Source organism: Kryptolebias marmoratus, linkage group LG2 (assembly GCF_001649575.2).
Source record: "Kryptolebias marmoratus isolate JLee-2015 linkage group LG2, ASM164957v2, whole genome shotgun sequence".
Classification (NCBI taxonomy): Eukaryota; Metazoa; Chordata; class Actinopteri; order Cyprinodontiformes; family Rivulidae; genus Kryptolebias; species Kryptolebias marmoratus.
This window is the reverse complement of record NC_051431.1, coordinates 12,882,585-12,907,301: the sequence shown is the minus strand read 5'-3', so window position 1 is coordinate 12,907,301 and position 24,717 is coordinate 12,882,585. Positions and strand designations below refer to the sequence as shown.

Genomic DNA, 24,717 nt, shown 5'->3' with positions numbered 1-24,717 from the left:
TAATCTACCGAGGTCTTTAGGGACTGAGTTTTCCTCTTCCCCTATCTCTCTGTCTTCCCTCTTTGCACTCTGTGTCTTTAACGCAGAGGCAGCATCGATTTCTGAATTACGCCACAATATTAAATAATTAATATACTTGCCATGATTGATGTTTTGCATTAGGCCAATATTAGGTTATCAATCAAAATCCACTTGGTTTAATGTAATAATATTGAAAATGTGTCAGTGCCTGTTCATCCAATTTGTAGTGGATGCAGGCCAGATAGTAATGGTGGTGTAGCACAAGGCCTCAGAGACACTATGGCCTGCTTACTACAACCACAGGAACACATTATAGCCCCAGCGCACAGTAGGAAAGAAGGGGTGGGGGGGTCTTGTGACAGAAAGCGACATGAAGAGCCGACATGGAAAGACAAGGGTGAAGCCAGCACACTGATTTCTAACATACTGGGAGAGGCTTGACATGTTTGGAAAGTGTGGCATTTACAGGCTATATTTTAGTTGGAACTATCATTAAAGCAAATTTGTGAACATTGAACACTTATTATCTTCATAATAACATAATTTCGCTGAGGTAAAAATAATAATATTAATAATACATCTCAGGTTGCAAGAGCTTGTGGTCATTTTAGGCTCATTAATCAGCAGCTAAAAATAAATAAGTTAAAAGTAAGATGCTGCATCTGAAGTTGTGTTTTTACAAATTTCCTCAGTCCATGACATTTTCAAGCAAGATTGTTTTACTTACTTATGCATTTATTTGTCTAAAAAAAAATCCTGGCAAGTCTCTTGTTCCTTTGAAAGATAATGTAGCTGACTTTCTATTTATGTTACGAACGTACATCAGTCAGCTATAACATTATAAGAAAAACAGGTGAACTACTAAAGGCTATGTGATCATATTGGCACCTGGCAGAAGGCAGGACATATTAGGAAGTGAGTGAACAGCAGCAGAAGAGCATGAACAAACATAGAGGTCAAATTGTAATGGCTAGAAAGCTCTGTCATTGTATCCCAACAGCTGCAGGCCTTGAGTGATGTTCCTGGTCTGTAGGGGTCAAGAGACCCAAATAAAATGGGTCCAAGGAAGGAAAACCAGTGAGCCAGTGACAATGTCATGGTAGGAGAAGGCTCACTGATACAGGGTTTTGATCCAGTAGAAAAACTACCATAGCTCAAATGGCTAAAGTTAATAGTAGTTGGAATATAGGGAAAGGTCTCTGATCACACAATGCATTTCAGCGTGATACCAACAATCTGGTCACACTTACAATACTAACTCATGACCATAAGTGTTTATATTGGAAAAGTGAACGTCAGACAAGAACCACTGAGCACTGGAGGAAGGCGTCCTGGTTTGAAGAATTGCATTTTATTTTTTACGTAACATGAATTGCCAATTTTTATGCTGTAGGAGGATAGCAAGTTTTGTACTGCTATGGGCAATAATTTGCTCAAAAACCCGTAGTCTTGTTATTCCTGGGGATGTTAGTTTCATACAAAACAGTAACCTATACAATCTTTCTCACCAAACTCTGCCCTTTGTGAAAATGGTAATTCATGAGCACAGAGGCCTCTTTCAACATGATAAAATGTTATGCCTAAAATAATAGTTCAATAATGGTTTGAGGAACATGACAATTAGATGAGGCCTGGATTTTATGTAAAACTTCTCCAGATCTTAGTCCAACTGAGCATCTGTGGGACTTGCTAGACAATCAAGTGCAACATAAGAAGGTCCCACTTCACAATTTACAGGACTTCAAGGATCTGCTGATGACTTCATATCAGATACAGCAAATCTTTAGGGATGAAGTAAGCGCCTCAATGGTTCAGGGCATTTGTAGCCACAAAACTGAACCTGAAATCAATAAGGTAGAGTATTATTCAATACACAAGAACAATCCTAAAATGCAATAAGCAATCAAAAGTCACTATGCCTTGAAAATTTTAAAAACCTGCATTCAGTGCTCTAGAGAAAGCATCTCTAAGTTTAAGGAATTTGTCCAAAGTAAAAATTAAAAGTTTTCTGGTCAGGTTGTTTGTCAAGTATGATTTGTCTACAATATTTTGCATGGCAAGGACCTTAAAGATGAAAATCTAAAAAAAAAAAAAAAAAAATCAACTTTTGACTATCTCATGTTTCACGCTTACCTCTTTTTCCCTTCGAAAAAAAGCTACAAACCAGCAAGACAGAGAGCCTGACAGAAAATGGCAAGTGAGCAAGGGAGGACAGAGACAAAGAGTAATGTACTGCTGTTCCAGGAAACAGTAATTAGTTATCTGTGGTCAATTAAGTTAACCTGGACAAACAAGTGTGAGTGTTAAAGTGAGCCTTGGCAAGGTCAATACTGACCAATTTAACATGGTCGCTGGATCCATCACACTGTCTACACTCTGCTGCTTTCTTATTCCAGCTCCTTTTCCCTCCCTCGCCTGTCCTGCTGTTATCCACTCCAATACTTTTTCTTCTTGTCGACTCTTTACCGCATTCTCTCTGCCGCCATCATTCACGGTGCATGTTCCATTTCAGTGTCCAAACCCTTTTTTTGTCTCTTGTTCTCTAATGACAATTTTTAAGCTGTTGCCTCATCTTACCTCTTCTCTTTCTATCTTTCCTCGCCTGTCATTTTTGCCCTCTTTCAATCACCAGGCTGCCTCTTCTTTTCTTCCCTGTCACTCCACCGAACCCCTCACCCTCGCAAGCCCGTGCACTCCTGCTAGCAGACAATTAATTACAGAGCCAGCGCCAGATGAGTTGTCATTTGTGGTCAAGTTTCTAATAATTGCATTAGATTTTCAGGTTCCTTTATGATGCCCTCCCCTTCTTTCCCCTCACCCTCTCTATTATTTTTCTATTCCTCTCTTTAGTTGAACCACCTCAGCCCCCCCTCCCCACCCCTTGACACGGCAGAGATGAATCTTTAGTCAGTCAATGGAGGCGACAGAGGGACTTAAAATGCAGAGGCAGTCATTTGATTTCCAGCTAACAGAGCTGCCCATTAGCCCGGCACTCATCAGCCATGCATTACCTCTCAGACCTGCTGTCCTAAAAGAGAAAGCTTTAACCCTTTCACTGTCCACTACTGGACAGTTTTAACATGCAGGAATACTTTGACAGTCTCCTGTAGGAAAACGCTAGAACTTCTTCTCAAAGCCATGCCAGTGCTGAAGCAACAAAAAGGTGTGTTCATAGTGAATCCTAATCATGATTACAATAGTTTTTTTTATTGTTTGAATCTGGTTAAATAACTGCCAATAAAATGAATAACAAAACAAAGTAAAACACCAACAGGTGTCTGTAGTAGCTTTATCCAACTGTGTTTAAAGAGTTTGATTTTTTTTTTAATTGCAACAAATTCTAACAAACATGTTACCCTTGATTTCAAAGATTCCCATAAAAATAAAAGGACATATAAACATACTATTGCTAAAAACCTAACTGCACTCCCATGATGTGAATTACCAACATTAACTTTAATTCTGACAGGCCTCAGTTTATATTAGGATTGGCTTAATGTTTTTAATCAATAAATGTAATTGCTTGTACCTAAATATATCTGTTCTCTAGGAATGTTAGAAAAAGAAGTAATAAATGCTTAACATTTTTTTCTAAATTTCTAAACATTCATTTAACATCACATTAAAAATTGAGCTTTGTAACAAGCAGAACTATAGTATTGAACGGTTAATAAGAAAACAAATATAAATGGGTTTTACTGTTTAAAAATGATTTAGAAATTCCAACAAGTTTTATTAAACATATCTTTAGTGGAGCTATATTAGACCACACATCTTTTCACGAGAAATGTTGTTGGTTATGTTCCCTTTTCCTCTTAAGAATCAATTTTTCTGGGTTTTTCTTTGCTACAAAATTAATTTTCACCCTTCAGCAGCCTCTCAGCCCTCAACCTGATATCAGAGAGAGATAGTGTGAAGAGGACCAGAAGAGAGCAGCTAAGGAAGACAGGACACTGCAGCACTGCAAAAGAGACATCATTTATAAGTGTGTGTGTGTTGGGGGGGTGTAAGAGAGAGAGACAGTGTGTGCATCCCATTTGCCACAGTTGCATGCCTTGTCAAGCGTGTCATTGAGCATTCATATGTTGTTTGACTGCTGATAGAATGGCAGGCATATTTATTAAAGAGTCAATGTGATGGGGACACATTTACACTCAAATAGGACACACAATCCACTAACACACAGTCTACATCAGTGACATCTGCCTGTTTAACTACTAGAAGGCAAAAGCTTGATATTGAGCAACTGAAGAACAGGAAGGCGCACACACATGCACACACACACACAAAATAATACCCAGGAACAGCTTTCCCCCAGGCCTGATTGCCATCTCCATAGCCCCTTTTTAACAGAGCTGCCAATTGAAATTGAAATTGTATTCTTGTATGTGCTATCAGAGCCCCCTCTCAGGGTTTTATACAGCTAAGGGGACGTTAGAGGGACACACTCACAGACTGACACGAAGGGATAATGCAAGGGTAAGTCAGGAGCTGTCACTCCTCTATGCAGAACACATAAGGGGGAACAAAAACTTATCGTTCCATGCTTTCTGTGTATTTTCACATTCATACAGACACACACACAGGCATTACATCTGGGGGTGAACAAGCTAGCCCTCTTCTTAGTGGAGAGGGTTTTACTTTAGCATAATCCCAAAATGGTAGAAAGCAGTCCATTAAAAAGGGGGGTAACAAATTCAGCCCTTTATGTTTCTCAGAGGCAGGCTGAGGTGCAGTCAATAAAAAAGTCAGGAGAGGAATAATAAGAATGAAAGAAGCCGATTTATAACTGCTTCTTTTGCTCTCCAAAACGAACACACACACTCACCTGTTCATGCAGGATTGATACTTGCCACATGTACATGATCAGCGCTAAAGTTGTAGATTACTGTAGCCCCCATCATCAGTACATTACACTGAGATACTTTTAGCACAAGTGCAAACAAGTATACTTTATTTCCAAACTTCAACCAGCTAGTTTGCTTAAAACAAAATACTGTGAATAAATTTATGAGCAACAATTTGAGGTGTCATAATTGTAAAATCATAATTTACAATGAAAAAAAATAGAATGCACACTATATTTTTTTATTGCAATAAACCGTTTTAAATTGTCATGTATCTAACATTCTGCCAGTCGTTATTTTGACCTTAAAGCAGTGGATCAGATTTTCTGAAGTTCAATTTTGACAGAATTAACGAGTTATTGGCTAATCTGAGCAGGACCATGTCCAAAGTAGACTGCTGCCATCTTGAACTGACTCCAATCTGAGAAAAATTCAAAGCAGTTGATGCAATTTTTATTTACAATTTTGCGTTACACAATTATTATAGTAGAAAGCTTATGATATTCCTGCCATAAGTGCTCCAGGATACACCAAAAGTGCTCTAGCTAGCTGCTGTCACAGCAAATAACTGTATGTAAATAATCACATATAGCAATGTAAACATTAAGAAAATAGCATTTGCATAAAAATATTTGAGACTGGAGTTGTTTTAGGATGTCAGCAATCAACTTGGATCTTGTCCACGATCACACTAGCCATTAGCTCATCAATCCTGTGAAAATTAAGTTCTATTTCCCCAAATTGTGTTCATTCAAAGGGTTATCAACAACAGGTACAATAGGAACTGATCATAACTTTTCGAGCAAAAAACTATTTCAAAAGAACTAAACTATCACTTTAACTTGGAGTACAAGTAGGCCTACTTCTTCAGTCTGAACAACCGTCTACTCCTCTTTTTGAGATGCAGAAATACTGAACAGACACAGAAACACTCAAACAAATGTGCTCTGAATAAAGTAAGATTTATCATTCCCAGTGGAGAAACTATATCTCCTTTCCCTATGTATACGTCCAAATTCAGTGTTGAGAGTTAACTAAGTGCCGAGGCCAAGTTTTAAAGAAAACTTCATTTTTGTGTGTAACAAAAAGGGGGAGAGAGAGGGTCAAAGGTGGAAAGAAAAAGGAAAAAGGGAGACACAGAGAGCAATCAATTTCCCTGTGGTTTTCCTCAATAGCAGGCGGTCCTTTTCATGCCTCCCTATTATAATCCATCTTAATCAAAGAAATATCTCTCCATTATTGAGGGTGAAACAATGCCACTCCACAACATTTCTGCCTGCTCCAAAACTATGTAGATTGCAGTAGTGGTACACAAAGAATGAAGCCCGGTGCTTTACGGCAGGAGGGACGCCTGTGTTAAAGTCACATGTGGAAATCTTTTGGCTCTCCTCGCAGCCCCAGAAAAACTGATGGGAAACAATGGCAGCCCGGCACAGCATCTGTCATGGCACAATATAAAAAGATGATCTTGGCACTGAATGGACACACACACACACACACACACAGAAAAAAAAAAGGAAAAAGAACACAAGAAAGGGAGGAAGACGGCGAGGGGAACGGAGGGGAGGGGAAGGGGAGGGCCGGGCGACGGGGTAATTCATTTGCAAATCAGGCCCTGGTGCTCAGGTCTATTTCAAGCTGCCAGTGGGTGCCAGGAGTTAACAAGGTAATCAGTTTCAATCCTGCCCTTCAATTGTACATCACACCCTCATCCAGAGAATACACAGTCCTTTTTAGAAAGGTAGACAGGGAAATAGCAATCCGGCTGCTGCTGGCAGCACACACAATTCACATACATAGAAATGAAGTTAAGTTATTAATAGCCATATATCAAGAACATGTGCTAACAAGCAACTGTACACAGATAAGTACAGTCAAAATAAGTCTGACTGATTGATCAAGACACTTTGATTGCTTGTGGTGTTTAACCAGGCAAAAACTAAATTTTACTCGTTTCAGGCTATGAAATGAGCTAATTTTCTGAATGTTGTAGTGATTTAAAAGCCATTTCATCCCTGTGGTTTAATTTATCAACAATTTACTCAAGAGATTAGTGAGAAATATGATTAAATGTGTGTGTTTGTTCTCTCCAGTATTTCAAATCACTGCATTCAAGTTATTGATATAATTATACTAATACTGTATTGTTTCTGCCACCCTTGTTTGTTATACTTAGCTTTCTGCATGGTTTTTTTTTTAAGTCATATGTGAACTGTTCAACTCTTTCATTTCTGTTCTCGCCATCAGTCTGTTAATTTTTACCAAACGAGAAAGTCTTATTAGGGACAATACTCCTCCGAACCTGAAAGTGGTACATGCAGAGCGTTCGAAAGCAAACAGAGCTAAACCTGTTCTAATCCTGTCTTCCTCTTTCTGTATCCCTCTGTTTAGCCTGTGTCAGCTGTAACCGGCTGGCCTGAGAGGCAGTTAGCCCCCGTTAGTCCCTCATCTGCATAATCAATATGACAACCTTATTTTTCTGATGCAAACAGGATTTTACTGCAGAGCTGTTTGTTGGTGTGTGTGTGTGTGTTGAGTGCCCAGTCTGCTCCTGGCCAGCCTCAGTCATGGCCCTTTTTAGCCTTAATTAGATTAGGTGCGATTATCCCAGCTCTACCTTACAAGTGTACAGGCGGGATAAAGTGGCCACAAAGGCCAGCCTGTCACAAGCATTGGGCTCTGGTCTGCAGGTTATCAAGGTCCAGAGAGACACACAGCATACATTGTTATTCATATCATCTACACGCCGTTTTATACTGTGCCTTTTTTTTTTATACTTCTCTTCTTTTTTTTTGCCCCCCTTCTCCTTTTACGTCTGTGGTGTCAAACTGGCGTAATCGCTGGCCGGGGTTAAGTCTGTCTTTTTTCCCCCTCTCTTTCTGTCCATCCATCAGAAAACAAAACAACATCGCCCCAAGCTCTTTGCAGTCTGACCTAGAGGGAGAGATGTCTGGAGAATGCGTGTGCGTCTTTGTGCTTTTTTTTTTTGTTGTTGTTCTGTCGTCAGACTTCTAGAAAAAGTGACACAAAAGGTAAGTAAACCCAGTTCTCACGCTAATGCAAGCTGACAAACTAACACTGCGGGATTCAAAATGCGCACTACAGATGCCATGGAAAACTGGTTAACTCTACATCTTTCATGCAAATAACTATTCCACTGAGAAGACTTGAATGCGGTCTAATTAACTCAACAAAGAGACTTTCTGTTTAAGCTCAGAGTCGCGAAAAACTCAAAAACTTAAAGTGTCACTGAAAGTCTGGCCAGTGTTTAACTCTAAAATCAATTAGATCCTAATTATATCAGCATAAATGTTTGCACAAAAACATTTTCTATTGCTCAAAGGCAAGGATTTTATTGCCAAAAGCATCAAAAACTTGAGCAAATATCAACTTCATATACTGAACGCTAAATAGAAAAAAAATCTTGTAAGATCACATATAAACTTTTCTCAAACACACACTCATTATGCAGCAATTATGGCTCATGTGCCAAAATGTAAGTGCCATAACACTGCGTCCAGCAGCATTATTCAATCTGATTAATATCTGTTTGAAAATTTAACAAGATGATTTGCTACTCGGTTTTATTTTTTGAAATACTCCACCATTTTCCACTGAAACATTTTCCAGGCAGAGCTCAGTGCTGACAGATTTCTCCTGGTCTCCATCACTGAGTGTGTATGTGAAGGGAAAGACTTTCTTTTCTTTTCTTTGCTCTGTTGATTAGACAGCAGTGCCCACGGTATATATACACAAATTGTACATAATTTCCGTGTCGTCAGAATTGGGCATAGAAAGAGACAGAAACTGGGGGGGAGGCAGAGCTACACAAAGAATGAGGGGGAGAAAAAAATTAAAAAAAAAGGCTGGATCATAGTGTGATACCGAGGAAGGAGAAATACAGACTACTTGTCAATTTAGACCAAAATAGGAGAAGCAAAATGAATAACATGATCAAAGCACAAAACCAAAATGGTTCCCCACGAAATATTTAAAACCAGCCTGAACGCTGGTTTGAGTCCTTGACCTTGGCATGGCAATGATCCAACATATAAGTCATCATTAATGTACCCTCGTGTTAATGAAATAAAAGTTGTTCCTGTTTAAAACAAGTCAAAGTTAAACAGCATATTGATTCTGTTTAACGTACATGACATTTATCTCGTATCAGTGCTTTGAACTTTCGATTTTGCTGTTTTGTTTGACAATTCATTCACTTTTGGACACTCGCTGTCTACAGATGTGGACTTTCTTTACGAAACGCAAGTCACATTTTTAGATAGTTGTAATTCAATAGATTGGTTCCAGTTTTTGAAGCTTTTTGTTTAACTTCGGCTACATTTTAAAGAAAACCATTGTACTGTTTTTCCCTATACGCTTCATACAAAGCTTTAGCATTACTTTCAAGATGAATACTCCTCACTTTAATTTCCAAAGATTGATAAAGACTGCATCCACAATTTAAGCTTCGTATCTCACAAAAAACAGTGTATAAAAAAATAATGTGGTTTGGGACTCAGTTTGAGGCCTCAAGTTGAGCGTTTCACTATCTTGGCCTTTTGACCAGGACTTAGAAGTGAAAATTAAGTGACAATCACAACAACTTTCTTATGTTTCTTATCATACAGATATCCCACATCATCCTAATCCATACACTTTTTCAGCATTTGTTTTATTCAAATTGGTGTCAGTATTCACAAAACAAAACTTATACTCATAAACAAGGCAAGAAACTACCAATTAAGATCATACACAATTAAAAATATTTATGAATGTTATAAAACAGATCTATAAAATGTCCCATCATAATAGCTGCAATAAGAGTCATCCACAACGACATTTAACTGAATATAATAATTACAAAAACAAAAGCTCTGTTAAGGATTTTACCCGTGTTGCTTAAAGAATTACAATAGTTTTAGTCAAATAGGTCTTTTATACTTAATCAAGTATTTCAACAAAGATTTTTTTTGTCATTTTATTTAGGTAAAGATTCTAAATCCTTTTAAAATCTCTGTATATCAATTCTGAAGGACACATCTTGTGATAATTGGAGATTTTATTTTTTTAATCCAACCAAAAAACCCACTAAAAGCACAGCTAATTCATTACAAACAAATTCAGACTACGTATGTCCTACAAGCAAACAAGTGTACGTTTGAAAAGACTCGGCTGGTGTCTGTGTGTGCCAGGGAAAATAAGTAAAAGGTAAAATGGAATAACTCCATTAGAGAACCACAAGGACTAGACGGGCGAAAGAGCAAGACAGAGCACATGAGAGTAAGGGTGAGCAAGACATTAGTTCAAATGAATTAAACATTGGCTGAGAGATCAAAACTTCGGCTGTAAAAGTGGCGGACTAAATGGCCAGGAAGCGAGGGAGGAAAAGAGAGGGCTTCCAAACTTTCCTTCTGCTTTTTAATGTTCAATATAATCTCCGTGAGACGGTCAATGCCAACTCCACCGGGGACACAAATAACCGCTTTCATCCCACAGTCATCGCAATCAATCATAAACTCACTTGTGTGACTGTTAAATACACAGCGAACTGTTTTGTTTCGGCTCATTTCTGTATAAAAGAAAATACTCTGAAAAGGGCAGTCGATTTCAAACGTCCACTGAGAATGATTGTTATATGCGCCTCTCAGGCAATATTTACTTCCACAACTGAGTCATGGTACTTAACTGTATGTCTGAAAAGCTGTTTACCCAGTCTGAGAGAGGTATTCTTGTAATGATCAATGCCATTAGGCAAAATCTGCAAAGCTGTATTTCTGTCTCTGAGCAGCGCAGGTCAAGTGCATAGAGAAAGATACTGTCTGCCAACAGAAAACTCTTTCTTCTCCGTTTTACTTTGTCTGTTCTCTCCAACTAAAAAGAACATCTTTTTCTATAATTTATTCTCGGTGTTAGCCTTTCTCATACAGACTTCAGCCAACACGTTCCTTTGCCTGTGGTGCAGATGAATAAACACAGGAGTCTGGAAAAAATTAAACATTAACAGTTTGTCTCTTTACACATCATTTATCCATAACAATCTTCTCTTTTAACCCCCTTCTCTGCCTTCAACACCACTTTACTTCCTTCAAACCAAACTACCTAGCATCTCCAGAGGGAGACATAAAGAGGGAAATATACTGAGGGCAGAAAAACACATTTTGCCGACAATCATATTTACATAACCCTCCAAAATTGAGGCTGGACTGTCATGTTTGCTGCTCATAACCTGCTGCTTATAATCCTGCCTGCATCCTCCTCTGATCCATAAAGCAGAGCAGCCAGCCACTTCAACAGCAGCCGGGACTCCCACCACCAGCACCTGCTAACGCGGGGCTGTAAAAAGAGGGAGAGGAGAAAGGAAAGAGGAGGAAATAAAAGAGAGGAAGAGGGTAATTGGATTGGAGGATCTTCTATTTGGCCAGGGCTGGTCTCTGTCATCACGCTCCAGGCCTGGCTTCTCTCAGTGCCTACAGCAGGTCTCAAACACATCAACACACAAATGGACACAACACACACACGCGCGCGCAGTCGCTCTAAATATGCAACCCGCACTCAACGGCTACCTGGTTCAGGAGGCAACGTCTCCTGTGCACGGCTCCAGCCTGCAGGGCTCCCAGTGTGTTCTCTGCTCCTGTGTGAGTGTTTGCATACTCCCTTAACAACTCGGTAAATGGTTAAACAGATTACAGAGCGCAGTAAGTGGATTGTCACAGCTCTCTATCGCTCACTCCGAGTGTCTCTCCTGCGAGTATGAGTGGCCAGATTTTTCTCACACACACTGTCAGGACTAAAAACGGAAAAAAAAGGATGTCAGCTTTTGGCTACTTTTACACTTTTTTGACACTTTAATAGTAATACTACAATTAAATATTAAGAAAATTATTTTGTACAAGAAAACAGTCGTTTCAATTTTTAAAAAATAACACGTTTTTGTGGTTCAGGGAATATAATTTTAGCATAAACCATTGATTTAGGCTTCCCAATTGGCTGAAGCAGGCTGGTTAAAACACAGGCTAATCTCCTTTTTGGCCAACAGTACTCGCTGTCCAGACCTGTTGTTAAATCTCAAGAAATTATTGCAAACCATCAATTGGAAAAAATAAACAAATTCAGTCACAATTGCTCGTACCCTTGTTCATGTCGCTGATACTCCACTTGCTCTTCTACCAGCCTTTAAATTGAAAGGTTTAAATAAGTAACCAAAAATGTTACTGACACCTAAACTTTTCCTCCACTTTTTTCAACATGCAGAAAGCACTTCTACCGCTAAATTAGTAATTCCACATTTATAGGACCAATCCAATGGGCATAAATTTTAGAAACTTATCTTAGATGTCAACATCCCGATTTATTAGGGCTGCATGTTTACAGAGAATCGTGTAATTGTTCTAATGTTGTTGAATATTGCAATGACAATAAATCCTTATTTTCCCTACTCCTCTCTTTCTGTCCTGTCACAGCACTTGCTCTGCTTTAGTACCTCAGCATCTTTAAAGGCAGAAAGAATCTATCTGATTGGCCAAGTATAATAATGAAAGTTGGAATAAAACAGCCCATATTTATCGCAGTCTAAGCAGTCCTTTGCGATACTGATGTTGTGCACTGATATTGTATTTGCAATAAATTGTCAATGTATTGCGCAGCCCTTCCATCCATTTATGGTGGATCTTGTGAAACTTGTATTAAGCTAGAATTATGACATTAATTAAGCCATTTTTGCATTAAACTAGAAAGTGCACAGAGCCAGCTAAGACAAACAGTAAAACAGTTTTTTTCTATAAATACACTGGTCTACCAATGATCTCAAACTATTTTTTGGTTTTTAGTATAAATGGTTAGACATTTATTTTAGATCACAAGGTTGTTTTCCATTTACTCTAAATTTATTTTTGTGTGGGGGAAAAAACAAACACAAAACAAACAAACAAAAAAAAACATCTAATGATTGCATACAGCCATAGGCCACAAACTACTACAGCTGCACCCCTCAGTATATGCATGTGTTTTCCTATTGGGACCTGAGTGTGTGTGTTTGTGTGTGCTGTCCACCCTTTTCAGGTAGGCATCACTCCTCCTCCACTAACCCAGACCCCCCCTCCACTATACACATGCATCCCACTCTGCGTTAGCCTCACACACATATCTTCTTCCTCCTGGCCACTGAGCTCCCCCTCTCCTTAAAAGCACACACAAATAAAACACACACTTACAGCTCATTGATTTAAGTCAATGTGAGTGTATCCTAACCTTCCGAGGACGGCGTTTGAAGTCTCTTTTACCTCCCCAGACCCACTCCCAGTGCCAGACACAGCCTAGAGTCCTGCAACACACAGCAGCCAGTGGTCCCATCCACACCACCCATACACACATTCCCAGCAGGCCGAGAGGCTGCCGCAGGCAGGAGCTACATACAAACACACACAAACCCCACTTACTTTCTCTGTGTATTATCAAAACTAATGAGCTGATAGATGTTCTACAGAGGCAAAAAAGCAGACAATCATTTCCTCAGAGCAAGGCAAGAAGGGAGAGAAAAATCAACAAAACTAAGTGCAAATGTGCCTATGTGCTTGGATGTTGAGTCTTGTTTTATTTTTCCTGCCTCACAGCATCTAGCCTTCCAGAGGTTAAAGCTGAGTGATGGAGAAAAACTAACCAAACTCTGGGCTGCTGGTCCTAATGGGACCTCTGCAGTGAGAGCAATTATCAAACAATCACATTCACGGAGACATTCTGCAATCAGTGGGTTGGTGAGCACAAATCTTTAAATCTCAGAAAAAAAACACTACATAGGTGTAAAACTATCATTTTGTCCAAATTTGACATTTTTTAGAATTTCAGCTTCTCTGTAGCAAGGGAAAAAAAATTTGAAGACTGAAGGTAACATTATTTTGAAGTATTGCCATTCCCCCTGTTTGCCAAAGTTCTGAACAAAAACACACAATTTTGGCTCAATATTTTTTTAAATGATGAGCTTAGAATCTTTATTGTGTTTGCTAAAGTCTATTAGAATTGAGTTGACTCCAATAATTAGTCATTTGCTGATGTATCCAATTACTGTTTTCTGGGAGTTTTGAAAACCTGTTCACTGGTTCATGAGACATTTTTGTTGACAGACAAACACACAGGCAAAGAAAACTACATGATCACCCTCCTTTCACAGTGGTGAGCAATAATTATTTCTTAAACAAAGAACTGAACATGAGACTTTAATAAAAGATTTTTGCTTTTTAATTTCTTTAATCCTTAACTCATAACAGTTACTGTTTTGCATGTGTGGAAACACTGCGGCTTTCTGCTGCAATAAGAAGTCCTCACTTCCCACCTTCTGCTCATTTCTCATCCAGCTGATCCTGAAATGGGTAAGATGGACCACTGCACTCCTGTGACCCATCACAGACAAGGAGATCAGCCTAATTGGACAGACCTCGCTGATTTAGGACGTGAAGTGAGAGAGACTGCTCACATTTTTCTACTACCACGATGATTTGCTACAGAGGAAAGAGCCTGACACTGCCCCAAGGAAAAAGGTGAACACTTCTTCTGAAACCACAAAAATTATTTAATGAAGCAGTGCAGCAGGCGGAGAGGGATGGATATGGAAGAGAAAAGAAGAAGAGTGAGATTAAGTATGCCTGTGTGTATGTGTGTGGTAAAAAAAAAAAGAGAGCCCTGACCGTTTTCCTTTCATAGTATAACAAATTTCTTCAAGCTTAATTAAAACCAGAGCCACTACAACAATTAATAATACAAAACATTGTTATGTTGAAAGCAACATTCTAATTACATGCACTTTAATATAAATGTTTATTAGAATTTAATCAGGATCACATCCAATGAAGCTGCAAATTTATGTCAGAAAGTCAGTTTGTTCAGCTCACAACTACACAAACCAGAAAAAAAAAAACAGGCACTATAGAGAAAAATATAAACAAAATTATTCTGCAATGCATTTACTTTCTCTGGAAATATAAAGAGGTGATTTTTTTTTTTTGGTGTAAATCTGATCTACAGACTTTGCTCACAAACCTGCATAAACACACACACACACACACACAGACACACACAACCCTACAATCACCCACTTACCCTTTGCCACTGGTGAAAGGCAACAAGATCTCTTTACAACAGCTCGTCTTTTTCAATAAATTTTGCATGAAAACATGCCGCTGGAGCACCAAGTTGCCTGCTGTCACACTAGAGGAGTCTTAAATGTTTAATGACAACAACACCAAACACATGTGCGCACACATAGAGTCAGTGTCAGGGTGCCGCTCTGAGGGGCCCCTTTTTCATCCTGACAGGCACTATAAAGCTCCTGAGCCTCTTCTTTGCCCCACCCTGCCATCAGCATCACACTGCCACGCTTCCCTCCCTTCATCCAGGAAGAAAACCTGGATGTAAATGAAATTAGAGTGTAAAAATATGTGCATTTTCATGTTGTTGGCTCCAAAGAGAGAAGATCTTATAGAGAGCCTGCCTCCATCACCATTAAGACAAGTAGATAGTCGAAGAAAAATGTTCTTTAATAAAGCTCTTCTTTCTTTCTCCCGTGGAAGACAGAACTTGTACAAACACCTATACTCCACTCAAAACATCTGGGAAATAACAGTAAAATCAACTGTCAAGCAGGTTTTACAAAATAATTTGAATAAACCGAATCAACATTAAACGGATCACCTATTTCTGACTTTCTGCAGAAGACTGTGTTTAGTGATTTCCTGATAATGTTTAGTTAACCCTAAAATGCTCATTTAACTGTAACTACTCAAATATATGGTCAAGTAACTATACTTCAGGAAAAAAAATATTGAAACATTGAGGAACACGGCACAGAAAACAAGATGTTGACTGATTAAGAATCTGCACCTAAAGAACCACCTGAAAATATGTGCCTGACATTACAGGCCCCTCCCAAAGGTTTTATGTCAATGATCTAGCAATCTGAGGTGTTTGGTGGTAAAGTTGTGTCTAATTATAGGGAAGGGCAACCCTGGTCCTGGAGAGCCACTATCCTGTACTTTTTCCGTTAATCACCCACTGATTCAAATCAGGTGTGTTGGAGCAGAGAGACAAGTAAAACATGCAGGATGGTGGCCCTCGAGGACCAGGATTGCCCAACCCTGGTCTAACAGATTTAAGTCGCTCCACATGTCATCTATGAAGGTTTAACCAAACTGGAAAACTAGGTTTCACTACAGACAGTTTGAAATGTATGAACACTGCCACAGGTGAAAATGCAAACACACAAACCAGCAGACAGAAATGCACACAGACCCGCTAAAGCAGGGTCAGAGATAAAGAAAAAAAGATCTGTATCAATGCTAAAGGATATTGAAGCCCTAATAAGAAAATAGATATAGTCTGCTGGCCTTACATTTCACTGTTAGCTTTATTTGTTTTCCTGATAGTGATCTAAGAAAGGCAATAACTTAAAATAAATTGAACACTTTTCCTTTAAAAGTAAACCTCTGTGCTGTGTTTGCTCAGAGAAAACTGAAGCCTTGATGTTTTTGCAGAGGGTCCCTTATTGAGCAAAAACATTAACGCTGACTATTTTCTTGTCTTTATTTAACCAGAAAGGTCTAATTGAGATACAACATCACTACATCCTGAAGGAAAACCTTTGACTGAAGCAACAAAGTATGAGTGTGGATTAAGTTTACCCAGTGATCTTAAGTCTCTTAAAAAGATGTGTAGACCAGATGCTGGCCTGCGTCACTCTTGGGATCCAGGGTTTGATATGTACATCTGTGCTATTTCATATGACAGACAACTACTGGATACCAGCATTATTACAGTAGCCTCCCATAACATTAGAGAATTACCTCTCGGGGAGGGATTGAGGATGCTTTTCCGATATAAGCAAAGAAATGCCACTAAGGTAGTTATAAACGCACCAGAGCGTACAGCTGTTAAGTATCCACCGCACTAAACCTGATCCTAGTCTGTATTACAGTCATCATAGGCCACAAACTTGCAAATAAGAATGCCAACTTTTCTTTCTTCAATAACAGGTTCTTAGTATTACTTTTTTTCCCTGGCACGGGCAACCAAGACACAGAAGGTGCAAAAGATCTTGTTATGTTCTCTGGACTTATTGCAACTGGTTCCAGAGGGAGAAAATAAGTCAGGCAGCATCTGGTGACCAAAACATTATCACAAACTGAACCTGCGCAGCACGTCCACTGACCATCTATTTGTATTCCACTATGACGTTTTCTCTTTCAGCAGGGAATTGTATGACATTACAATGTTTGATTGCGGAGGGGAAAAAAAAGGAGATGATGGAGTGATGGATGGGTGGATGGAGAAACTGACACTGGGCTCCAGATTTGTATGTGTATAACAGCAATCAACATATTCTGCTCCGTGCAGTAGATATGGTCATGAACTTATCACTTACCCCTTCTTCTCTGACTTGTCTTTACTCCTGTCCTTGTCCCTGTCTTTATTTCTGTCTCTTCCCTTGTCTCGTTCCTTGTCTTTCTCCCTCTCCCGGTCGCGGCCCTTACGACGGTTTCTGTCTCTGCTGCGGCTGCGGCTCCTTTTCCGGCTGTGGCTTGCTCGGCGGCTTCGGCTTCCGCTTCCACTGCGAGACCTCCTGTGGTGAGGATGGAGGTGACAAGACGATGGAGATTACAGCTTTTGAATCTCTTATCAAATATGTTATTGTCCTGAAAGTATGACTTTTCAGTCAAATCGACCTTCTTTTTGCCATAGTAATCTTTCATTTAACTGTCATTTATGAATAAGAATGGCAACAGTATCAAAAAACAGAAACAGGAATTCTAAGTGTAACATTCCCACTAAGGAAACCACATTCTTTGGGTGCAGAAAAGAGTAGCTGATTCATTCTTTGTTGATTGTAAAATTCTATAATGAAAATGTCACAACAAACAAGTGTCAGCTCATACAAAACATCTAAACTTGAGTAAAAACAAAAGGTCAAAATAGAACATCTATATCAGCATATTGAGGTAGGGTTTTTTTTTGAGTAAATAACATATTAAAACTGATTTTTTAAATGGAAAGACCTTAAAAAAAATCAAATCTACTGTAAAAGTCAACGACAAACAAGATTAACTTGGTCTAGATTGTGACTTTAAATTATAACATAAAAACAATGTAATGTTTGCATCCTGTAAACCAAAACAAAAAGGAAAGGGAAAAAAAAAACTCACTGTGATTAAATTTCCCAGGAGTAGAAAGGTTCATCTTTCATTGGGCGTAATAATAGTTATATACAAACCAATACACCATAAAACACACACACACAGAAATTGAGCCAATTAGAGGTTGGCTCAGAGGAAGACCTGTCCTCGGTATTGATCCTGACACTGCCCCTCTGGTCTCCAAAAGATTTACAGTGGAAGATTTACTTTGTTAGCCATGACACACAAAGATTAGCACTCTGATTTAAACACCAAGAAAAAGCTAATTCAAAGTGCAACTTATTTCTCAATGCGCTCTACTCATCTTATAAACCCAATTATGTGTCACAACACATAATACCAACATGCTCTACAAAGATGTGTGTGTGTGTGTCTGCATTCTGTGTGACGAGCATATCTGTGTGTGTATGAGGGGAAGGGGGGGCATGATTTGTAGCCCCAGTAGAAATCGGCAGCTGAGATGCCGTTATTTTCCATCATCTATCATTTTATTGATTTGTCTATAAAAACAGTCAAACCTGCTGTCCATGAGCTTTATTGCTTTCCCCCCTTTATTAGTTTGCAGTTTGGGACATCCAGAGCTGTCTCTCTCCCAACAGAAAACTAATCATTTTCTTCAGACACCTGTCACCAACCTAACAGACAACACTCCGACAACTGTTGCAATCAATTAGGCTTGGGCGATCCTGATCACTGGAGAGTCACTGCACCATGCCAAAGTCTCTCCATAAAAGGGATCTCAGTCAAAAGGCAAACGAGAGAAAGAAAACACTATCCTAGATTTATTTTTTCAGCACCATTGAGGTGCAGCTGACAGAGAGCATATTTCTTTTTAAATTGAGGTCTTCAAATGACTAACATCTTTGAGATACTTCATACCTAATCCATTTCAAATGTTGAGCTTGAAATGTATGCTTAAACTGCAAAACTCTAATGAAATATAAAAGTGGGGCAGCTCCTCAAATGACCACTAAAGGCCAATCCAAAATGGGAATCTGTGTTAAAATGTTCAACTTGAAGAACAATTAAACATGTTTACAAGGTGCACTGAAGAGTCAAGTCAGTTTATGATGCCAGAAATCAGAACACAAGGAATCTTGCCTTCAACCCAGCTTTTATAAAGAACTGGAGAGTTTGTTTCAACTATTGAGGGAATCACACTGCTTGGAGTCTCTGGGAAATTCTACTCTAAGGTGTTAAAAAGGAACCATCAACCAATTGTTGAAACCCGACTTAACGAGAAGCACTGTTTTTTATTCGGGTCATGAAACAGTGGACCAAATCTTTACCCATGCTGAGTGGGTCACAGAAGTTTGATAGCCCAATCCACAAGTGTTTTGTGGATCTGAAAATAGTTTACAATCATGTCCCCTGAGACATTTTGTGGAGGGTCTTACTGGAGTATAGGGTGCACCTTTACAGGATATCAGTCCCCGTATAACCAAAGCGCGAGCTATGTCCACAATCTCGAAGCAAAGTTGAACTTGTTCCAGGTGCAGGTTGGACTCCACCAGGGCTGCTTTTTTTCTTTGATCCTGTTTGTGGTGCTCATGGACAGGATCTTAAAGTGTAGTCACTGAAATCCTGATTCTGTTGGTCTAAAAACCATGACCGTCAGTCCTCAGTGGAGTACTCCACAGCTAAGTGAGAAGGGGCTGGTTTCAGAGTCAGCTCTTCTAAGTCTGAGGCCATCCTCAATCAGAAAACGGTGAAATGCTTCCTGGTTAAGAGTGAGTCTTGGCCTCAAGTGGAGAAGTACAAGTGTCTTGGAGTTTTATTCACAAGTGATGACAGTAAGAAAGACATCGAAGACATGGACAGATGGAACAGTCTGCAGTAATTAGGCCATTGCTTCTGCTGTTGTGGTAAACAAGAGCTGAGACAAAAGACAATACTCTCAATTTACTAATTCATCTATATACCAACCCTTACCCCAACCCATTTAACACTTCATCCTTGGGGTGTCCAAGCTCAGTCTTAGAGACAGGGTAAAGAGCTCCATCATATGGAGGGAGCCCGAGTAGAGCCATTGCTCCTCCAGATTGAAAGCAGACAGCTGAGGTGGTTTGGGCATCTGATTAGGATGTCTCTTAGATGCCTCCCTTTTGATGTTTTCTAGAAATGTCCCAAAGGAGAACACAAGGTAGAACGAAAACCCAGTGAGGTACAGTTGCAGATTCAGATGCACTATATTACTCCTACTGCTAGAAATTGTTTTTGTTCATACAGTAGACAGTTAAATTACTATCAATCCCAGTAGTTACAATGACGCTTTGGTCATCTTAGCAGTTGCATTTGTTAATCTGTAGTATGATTTTTCTGAGTACATCCTCACTTACTGCATTCTGCAGAGCCCACACTGTGACAGCCACTTAAAAAAATTATAGTACATAAATACCTAAAAGAATCTGATTCAAAGTTATATGTGAAAGTGGTCTAAGGATAGAAAATTACCTTGAAAAAACAAATAACAAAACCATCAGCATTTTATAAGCTAGAGACAATCCAGCAATGACCCAAACCAGACTTTGGATGTGAGAAACTATGTGTTGACAATGGCTGTGTGTGTTTATAATCATCAGTACATGAGGAAATGCACCAGAACTGCAGTGTTCCGAGCCTACATCCTATATTAACAGCCAAGCAAATTGTGGCCAGAAGCAGAAGATACAATAAACACAGTTTCTTTACCCCTCTCTTTAGTTCTCAGTCTCCCTTCCTTTTCTCCTTCTTATGGCAAAGAAAACAGCCCACTTCTGGGGTGTGCAGCAAATTAAATTTACTGTAGTTAATAGAGTGAGCCTATGCTGCTAAATGTCAATTTTCTGACCAAGTCCTTCCCCTTGGAGAATGATTAGCTAATTTGAGGCTGGGAATAAATGGGCTAATGCAGGACACACACAGATAAACAGCCACAGTTGGACCCCATTCCAAGCTCTTCCCCTGCTTTACATTTTATTGGCTTTATTATCTCCTGGGAAAATGGGTCCCCCTATGACCTAAACATATTTTCATTTCTAATAAAAGGCCCTTGCTGGGTGCCCCCACGTGTAACTCACCCACATACGCACGCCCCCTCACAGCCTCCTTCCTCCATTCGTCCCTCGTTTCATCGTCCAATCCATTATATCGGAGCTCTGCAATTGGCTGGGACTATTTTCCTGGTGAATTATCAATAGAGTAATTATGCTCCATGTTGGGAGCTGGGCTGAAGCTTATCGCCGCTGACCTCCCACTGCGTGCTGGGATATGATCCCTCACCACAACCCATTGGGGTAATTATGTGTCCGGGTGTGAAGCTGGATGGTGTGTTACCTTTATCTGTATTCTATTTCTGTTTTCACTGAAATTTGGACATTAATGGCAGCTACGCGATACCACTAGTGTCAGATACAGGTGAGCGTCTCCAGAGGAATCTGACCCCAGTCGAATCATTATTCATAGTAGGCTGTGTAGGGACAGGAAGCACATGAATACACACATAAATACACACACACACACACACACAAAAACAATCATCCACATTGTTCTCTTAACTTTATCTTGCCCCTATTTGAGCTGCAGTGATGGACATTCATACTGTTTTCCAAACCGCCAACCTGGGTTGGGAAGACAAAATAAAGTTCATCTCTGAATTGTAATAGTGAGGTATATAAAACCAACATAATGGCTAGGGACAGAGCCCATCTCCTCAGTGATGATGCCCTAAGGAGCGTGCATGTCCATTAGGCCAGTGTAGCACAGCAATGATTGATGGCCATGAAACTTTAACCCAGTTCTATTTCACTAGACACTGGCGGCAGTGACCTGTCTGACCAGTCATTTGCTAAAAAGTAGTGATGCAGATCTTATATATAAAAATAACTATCTTGGTTCATAACAACAAAAAAACTGAAAAAAACAATAGTTATTCACATCTTAGCATAATTTAAAATGTTCTTATATAGAGCACCTACAGAAAATGTGTCAGTAAAAATAACCTGAAATAAACCTAAGCTAATCTCTGTGTTTCATTAATTTCCATTACAGTTTATACATTTATAATAATGAAGACTTTAGAATGATAGCTCATGTATATATTCTTTTTATTAGACAGTGTTATATTCAGTCTAATAACACTGTCATTTCAAGAGCATTTTAAATACTAAAAAAAAGTTTATAAAAATAAAACAAACAAAGGTGACTACCCAAGAAGCAGAGCAAATACTTTTAGTAGTTAATTGTAGCCAAAATCAAGATTAAACTTGGATTATGTCTCCAAAAAGCATTTGTACTAGCATTTGGCAACAGCCTGGATCTGCACTTACACAGACTAATTCAGACAGTAGGATGCTGGATCAATAAAAAGAAGGAACTCAAATGCATATCCCTGAATGGTTCGAAGTCTGAAGTAGCATAAAAAGGCATGCAAAATGATAAGCTTTCAATTATTCTAACATACAAAGCTTTCAACAACCAAGGTCTATCTTGTATTAAAGATCTTACTGTTCCATGTTTTCCTAACAGACCACTTCATCCTCAGACTGCAGGTTTACTTGAGGTTCCAAGAGTTTCTAAAAGTAGCAGTCAGGCTTCTCTCTTGTGGAACAAACTTCCAGTTTCTGTCTGTGAGAATAACACACATTCTACTTTTAAGACTAGGCTTAAGACTGTCCTTTTTGATAAATTCTGTAGTTAGGGTTGGCTTAGAAGTCTTGGGTTATCCCTTAGTTATGTTGCCACAGGTTTAGACTGCTGGATGAAAAACTAACCACATTTCCTCACTCTGCAGCATCTTTACTCTCCATGTTTGTATTTGCAATTACTGCTGTCATTAATCTGTTTTTTTTTTTTTTTGTTTATTTCCCACAGAAACTACATCTGGACAAAGCCTTCCTTGTTTCTACGTGTCCATATCCCATTTCCAGTCAAACTCTAACCAGTTGAGACTGATGGCCGCTCATCCTGAGTCTGGATCTGCTGAAGGTTTCTTCCTGTTAAAAGGGAGTTGTTCTTTTCCACCGTCGCTCGAGTACTTGCTCAGAATGGGGAATTGCAATGAAGTGAAGATTCAACACAATCTACTGTCTTCCTTACTAGCTGGCATTCCATAACATACTATATGTGAATGCAATATATTACAACAGAATGAACTAAATGTAACTGGATTTGATTCTGGATCTGAATTAGATTTATGATTTGGACTTGCTTTTTCTCTTGTATAGTGCCCTTAGAGGATTTTTGTTGTGAATAGGCACTATATAAATAAACAAAACTTAAGAAAATGAATGGACAAATGGATGGATGAAATTAATTTGTTTTTTCCAACAAATATAAATATTATGCTATAAATAATAGAAATTTTGGATCCTATAGTTTGCTGTAAATTAACAGTAAAACATTTAACTGTAAAGTATATTTTACAATACTAACTTAATGTAAATAATGAAACAAAAAAGTGCTCTCCAACTGTATCTAAACTACAAAAAGAGCTAGCCAGTTAACTTTTCCAAGCATTAGATAAAATGAAAAGGGGAATGGGCCTTTTGAAACTAAGACGATCAACATTTGAAGAACTTCATTAATGCGCTGTTCCCCGTTGAGTTATTTCCAGTGACAGAGGCTCGTAGCACCAGCTTCATGTTCAAGTTAAAAGTCACTTTCCTTTTTTTCCCTTCATTTCAATGTATCTAAAAGCACCTTGAGTGAGCAATGAGCATTTCCTGCTGCCAAAAGACGTGGAAAACAGCTGTTCCCGCCTGACGCTGCGTGCTGAATGGAATGCAAATATGTTAACCATCCAGAATTTATTACTTTTGAGTGCTCTTCAAACGCAACGGCAGACACAAGTTTAATTTATGATATTCCTCTAATTATGAGAGCTGTTGAAATCATTTCCCAAGCTGCTTCCTCCCTCCAAGCAGCCACATTATCTGTTCCTCCGGTTCACAGAACATGCACACACGCACACACTCAAACTCCGTCATCCACTGTGCACACCCCTACTGAAACATAAATATACATCCACACACTAAATAACACACAGGGAATCACTGGGAAGTAGCTGATTGTGAGCACAATTAACACAGCAAAGCCGAAGCATGAAAGATTCAAAGAAATGTTTTTTTCTTCGTTCCCCTCTGCTTCATAAAAGCAGTGTTTAGATTTGTCATAATCTTCAGTTTGCTTTTAATTTAGCAGTCGTCAACACAAACGTCTGCAATGCCCTGCTATGCTGTGAAGCAGAAATGAGACCCCATGCAGGCCACCCACTCACTACGTCCCATACTCACCCAAACAAACACACACACACACAGGCGCGCGCACGCACACAGAAACTTGAATTCAGCCACAAGCCACAAGGTCAAGTCATTTAGCAAAGTTCAAAGACCTTCAAAGCCTCCTCAGATCTATATGAACCTACAACAGCCAGCCAACGATGAGCGAAAAGATTACTTTCTGCAGAGAGATATGGTTCCCATGTGCATGCATGCGAGTATATGTGCATAGTGGTGTGTGTGTGTTTGTCGTTTAACCCTGTATGTGTAGAAACCTAACATCTTTAGTGGCACATATGACCAGCGTCACTCCTCGTCGCAATCCTAAACTTGGCCGTCTGGTGTGCACCCGCAACCTTTGACCTCGGTGCAGTCGCAATTCGACGTGACACCCATTAGCAGCTGGAGTCATGGGGG

General features: G+C 39.3%; 1 protein-coding gene across 1 annotated transcript in view; it reads right to left on the bottom strand.

Moving 5' to 3' along the window:
* rsrc1 (arginine/serine-rich coiled-coil 1) overlaps positions 1 to 24,717 on the bottom strand; it is a gene marked incomplete at its 5' end in the record, with an annotated part of 112,375 nt that overhangs the window by 71,737 nt on the left and 15,921 nt on the right. The window contains 1 exon segment of the mRNA XM_017429030.3: positions 17,275 to 17,472. Within this exon segment, the coding sequence (XP_017284519.2) occupies positions 17,275 to 17,472 (198 nt within the window).